Source organism: Myotis davidii, unplaced genomic scaffold, assembly GCF_000327345.1.
Source record: "Myotis davidii unplaced genomic scaffold, ASM32734v1 scaffold496, whole genome shotgun sequence".
Lineage (NCBI taxonomy): Eukaryota > Metazoa > Chordata > Mammalia > Chiroptera > Vespertilionidae > Myotis > Myotis davidii.
In genome coordinates, this window is record NW_006289398.1 from 62,909 (window position 1) to 68,399 (window position 5,491).

Here is a 5,491-nt window from a genome sequence, read left to right on the forward strand (position 1 = left end):
CAGGTCAGAGGGGAGCTTTGACAGCCTCTGTGGCCCCTGATTGCCAAAGAAACCAGGGAGCCAAATTCAGTCCCTCCCATCTTGCCAAGCACATGGCACAAACACTCTGATTCCGAGTTGGCTTCCCCACACTGGGAAAGTCTGGAAGCTGTTCTCCCAGTGTCTCAGACGGCAAGGGCAGGAACACCTATCTTTGACCTCAACCTACGTATCCTGCTGGCTCCATTCTGGGTAGCTGGCCTGAAAAACTTACTCAGAACAGACATCTCCCAACCTGCTTCTCCCACCTTTGTCTTTCCCCCCTCACTCTTTCTCAGACTGGCCGTCTTTTCGCCTTTTCTGCATAATGACCGGGGTTGTCCCCACTGCTTTGAGATGCACATGTGACCAATTGCTTTTTGATTCTACCGTCTCTTTCCTGGGAACAAGCCTCAGGGTTCAGCCTGGGAGTTGTAAAGTGTCAAGAAAGCATAATTTTAAAAGAGAAAAAATTAAAGAGAGTTTAAGATTTGCAAAGCGTCATCCCCTATTACATTTAATTGGGCTTACATGTTGTTCACTGGTAAGTCTGAATTGGGTTTGGTCCTCAAACACTAGTTTCTTTTTGTCAAAGTCTGAAGTTCCAGAAGCCAAATACACCTCAACCAAGTGAAATGAACTGGTGAAAGGCCGATGAAAGGATAGGTAGTCAGAGATAGTGTCCACGAGATTTAGGCAAAGCAGTGGAAAATTTTATAGGTGGGATTGGTGCCAGATAGTTTATAGCTCCCACTCCTTCCGTGCAAGGAGTGGAAGCTGTATGAGGAAGTTGCATTTGGGAGAGGAGTTTATTCATGGACAGGGAATTCAGAAATAGTGTGATAGATAGGCCGGCGGGCAGATGCTAATCTGGAGAAAAATGGAGCAAAGAGCTGGATGTCTCAATAAAGCCAAAGAACAGGGAAACGGAGAGCGTGAGAGTGAGGTAATCCTGCATGGCCGACATGTAGACCTTGTACATTGTTTATAAACATCTAGCTCAGGAAACCCCTGAAAGGAATCCCATTAGATACCTCAAGCTCTTTGCACAAAAAGGAGAAAGGGCAAGAAGGGGTGAGAGTAGATAACTTTTCTGTAAGGTAGGACTGTTTCTGGAGAAGGAAGGCAGTCCTGGGAAAACTAGCTCCAAATCTGTTACCTCCACAACCTACCCCTGCTTTACTGGTCTTCATTTTTGCTAATGTTTGAAAATTTACTCCGCAAACTTTAAAAAGTACTGATGCAAGAGCCCGTTCCAGCTTAATTATTACAATCAGGTGGAGGTGGGCAGGCATCAATGTTTTTTTATCAATATTTTCCCCCCAAGTCATTCTATTATGCAAGCAGTGTTTTTTTAAATTTTTAAAAATACTGACCCAATGATATGTTTATTGATTTTTATTTTTTCCATACTTTTGTTGTTTGGGATACCTGTTTATTGATTTTTAGAGAGAGGAAGGGAGAGAGACAGAAACATCAATGTGAGAGAGAAATATCAATCAGTTGCCTCTCACACATACCCCAACAGGGGACCAAACCTACAATCCAGATATGTGCCAGGACCAGGAATTGAACCCGTGACCTTCAGTGTACTGAACAACACTCCGACCAACTAAGCCACACAGGTCAGGGCGCAACTAGTGTTTTAAGAGCAGCTGTGATGTCCACCTTTTCAGGTACTTCCAAAACACCATACCCTTCCCGCAAGTCCTGGAGGACATGCAAAGGGAGTGGGGTTGGGGGCATCGTTTATGAGGGGTTGGAGCAAATTGTTCCATCTCAGAATCTTTCATGCTGACATAATTGATCATGTGTTTCTGGATCATATTCTCCTAGAGGGGATAATGTAAATGCCTTAGGGCCAGTGATGGCGAACCTTTTGAGCTTGGTGTGTCAGCATTTTGAAAAACCCTAACTTAACTCTGGTGCCGTGTCACATATAGAAAGTTTTTGATATTTGCAACCATAGTAAACAAAGATTTATATTTTTGGTATTTATTTTATATATTTAAATGCCATTTAAGAAAAATCAACCAAAAAAATGAGTTCGCGTGTCACCTCTGACACGAGTGTCATAGGTTCACCATCGCTGCTTAAGGCAGGGGTTCTCAACCTTGGCTGCACAAAGTGATGCACTACACCTGTAAAGAAAGCCAGGTTATAAGTGCATCCAACACTTTGCCTTTCCCATGTGGGCTCACACAGCTCGTTTTGACATTGGGACTTCTCTGTGTGGCCTCCCTTCCCAGCCAGCACAGTTCTCTTACTAATTCTGAGTTTATGCCTCTATGGAAATTATTAACAGGCCTTTCTTTCCCTATGAGCGGCACTTGGTTGGTTTTGTTGTGGTTTTAGCACCGCTGCTAATCTCAGCCAATTGAGTGTTGCCTGAATATACTTGTCAATACGAGAAAACAGCAGGCCAAGAATTATGAAATGTCTCTCCTTTGATTGGACTTTGCACCCAGGAAGGCAATTCAACAAAAACCTGATAAAAAAACAAACAAACAATTGTTCCCGGCACTCTCACCCTCTGCTAATAAGTGCCTCCGTGGACCCAGCTGGCCACTGCACGCAGAGCTGCCCAGGCAGAGCAGATGGCGGGGGGCCGGGGCTTCACCTTAGCGATATGGATATGTGTGCTCGAAATCAGTGTCCTGACAGCCGGGCCCACTCCCAGGTGAGTCGCTCTTCTATTTTCTCTGCATTTTCACTGCGGGCTTGGATACTTCAAGGTCTGCTCCATAGCAAAGCAGGTAAAAAATGTTATCCCACCTTGAGCTATGTAGCCCCAGAATTTAAACATTGATAAAGGGTAAGAACAGGCATGGGTGTGTCTTTGAGAGTTTTCTGAGGAAACTTGCTGCTGTTTCTTGAGATTTCTTTGGGGGAAGAGGGGGAAAGGCATTCAATGCTAAGGCTGAGATAGTTTTTAAGTGCTTGGAATTCTAAAACAAAGCTGATTTTCACTCGAGTAGATAAACCTGGGTTTATCAGTGTCTCACGTCTGAGAAGTTTAAAGCTAAGGAGATCAATCTTCCCCACGCTCTGCCTCAATGTCTAACACTGAACCTATCGAAGCCATCGCCCACTGGCCCCCACATTAGGCAAATGAACCATTTGTGCTTCTCGTCCCTAACATCCCAAGCTGTGTGGCCGTGCTCTCAGCAAAGAAAGGTACTTTCTTTTTGCTCTGATCCTCACTGGCAACTCAAAGCCCATGCCAAGCCAGTGGGGGAACCAAACCAACCAGACAATACAGAACATCTACACCATACCCAGCGTTGCTGAAGGACAGGCCTGTGTGACCCCCGCCAGCAAGCTCTGATGACAGCGCTGAAATACTGTGAGCTCTGACAGGGTAGCGGGGGAAATATCTTCCCAAACACGGTCCCTCTGCCCAGGCATGACTGCTCTGCGTTCAGTGCTTCTTTGGTCATTTGACTGGTGGTTTAGCTGAATTCTGATTTGGACTCTGATGTCCACCTCAAGCATCTCTTTGCCTGCCTGGCGGCTGCAATGAGGCTGACTGCCTTTCTGCCTGGACCCCCTTGGCATGTGGTTTGCCCCAGGAGGGGGCACCCGGAGGTGCTACCCAGACCTGCAAGGGCTTGAGTCCAGTGCTCTGCCAGGCTTTCCTTCATCCCACCTCCTCCTCTTCCCCTGGTCTCTGAGAAGCATTGTCCCCCTTAGACAACATGTTCATTTCCTGGGCATCAGGTACCAAGGGGAGTTGGAGAGTCAGCTCCTGAGCGTTGCTTTAGCCCTCTGGTACTTACCCTGACCCTTTCTTAAATTTAAAAAAATATATAATAATTTAACAACCCACATTCCTGGATCGTGACTCCCGCTGATTAAAAATGAGAGACTGTGGGGAGGACTTCAACTGCTTTGAAGTTCATACCCCCTGGGTCCTGGCCACGCTCAGCTGTTTCAGGGAGGACAGGGAGCCCCCTTGGCTGGCCCCCAGCTCTGCGCAGCTGCACTGCTCAGTGGACTTGGCTGCGTGCCTTCCCGCCGCCACGCCCTCGCGAGTTTGTTAGGGTCGCCCTGCTCTGCCCTTGGGAACAGGGTTGAGGTCAAAACAGAGTGTTCAGTTCAGTCCTGAAGTGAGACACATAGTTCAGCCAGAGAATAAAGAATTTTTAAAAGTATGAATTTGATTAGAATGGAGCCCTAGACTTCCCTAGCTCAGTTCAAGGGGCCATGACTTACAAAGTGACCCTATAAGCTATTCAAACGCGCTGTACCTTTGTTCCCTATCGGTGACATGGCGGTTGTATTCATTTCTTAGTATCACAAACTGGGTGCTTTAAAACCACAGAAATGTATTGCCTCGCCATTCTGGAGGCGAGAAGTCTGAACTCGAGCCGTGGGCAGGGCCAGACTCCCTCAGAGACTCTGGGGAGGATCCTCCTCAGTGGTGGCCAGCAATCCCTGGCATCCCTTAGCTCGAGGCTATATCATTCCAATCTCTCTCTGTCATCACATGGCCACCTTATGTCATCTTCCCTCTGTGCAAGTCTGTCTGGTTCTAAATTTCCTCGTTTGATAAGGACACCAGTCATATTGGGTTAGGGTCTACCCTAATGATTTCATTTTAACTTGACTTTTCTTTGTAAAGACCCTCTTTCCAAGAAAGGTCACACTCTGATGTACAGGAGTTAGAATTTCAAAATTTAGCTCTTAACCTAATAAGGTTTCTAGTGAAGGTTCAATATTATAAATGTAATGAACGTACATCTAAGCCTGTCAGTGCTAAGAACTTGATACATGTGAAATATCCTTTAAAATAATAACACTGCCATGGAAACTTTAACTTTGTTATGCTTTCTGGTTTAGGAGAGGAAGGGATGGTGGAGTTATAGCTAGCATGCAGGGGACATCATGTGACTGCAGACATTTCATCCTAAGCCACAGCTACTGCGAGCTATTGCTGTGGGAGATTTGCAATGATCTTTTTTTTTTTTTGGAAACATGAATGTGTCCTTGAGAAAAGGTCATGAGGGGGATAGCATCTTGTATGTTTCTCAAGGTAGAAGTGTTGAAAACCACTGTGCTAATACAATAACAGTTCATAACATAGATCCTGGAGCTAGGTGGCCTGCGTTTGATTCCAGGGTCTACTGTTTACTAGCTATGTGACCCTAGGCAAATGCCTTAACTTCTCTAACTTTGTTCTTCACCTGAAAAGTGGGAACAAAAATATGACCTGCTGGGAGAAATCCCTGATAAAGACCGCAGTGTGCTTAGCCCCATGACAGGCAGGTGACGAGTGTGTGATGAATGTAGCTATCATTATCTTTATCTTTACTTTTTAATTTGTAAGTAACAAAATATTTACACAAGTCAAAGATCAAAAACTATAATAAGTTATACATTAAGAAGTCTCGATTTCCCTACTCATAACTTTCCATGCGATCTGTGTGACTATGTGAAAAGTACTTAGAACACTCCCGGCATCCACCTCACT

At 45.4% G+C, this 5,491-nt stretch overlaps 1 protein-coding gene across 2 annotated transcripts in view; it reads left to right on the plus strand.

Moving 5' to 3' along the window:
• Positions 1 to 2,519: 2,519 nt before the first annotated feature.
• Positions 2,520 to 5,491, plus strand: part of C9 (complement component 9) — a 32,518-nt gene continuing 29,546 nt past the window's right edge. Inside the window, exon 1 of one of the 2 annotated variants that reach the window (XR_435569.2) lies at positions 2,520 to 2,698. Coding sequence is in view for 1 of the 2 variants with exons in the window: in XM_006761738.2 (XP_006761801.1) it covers positions 2,616 to 2,698 (83 nt within the window). In the remaining variant the exon portion in view is untranslated. The remainder of the gene's footprint in view (positions 2,699 to 5,491) is intronic. The other variant, XM_006761738.2, reaches the window with a different exon arrangement.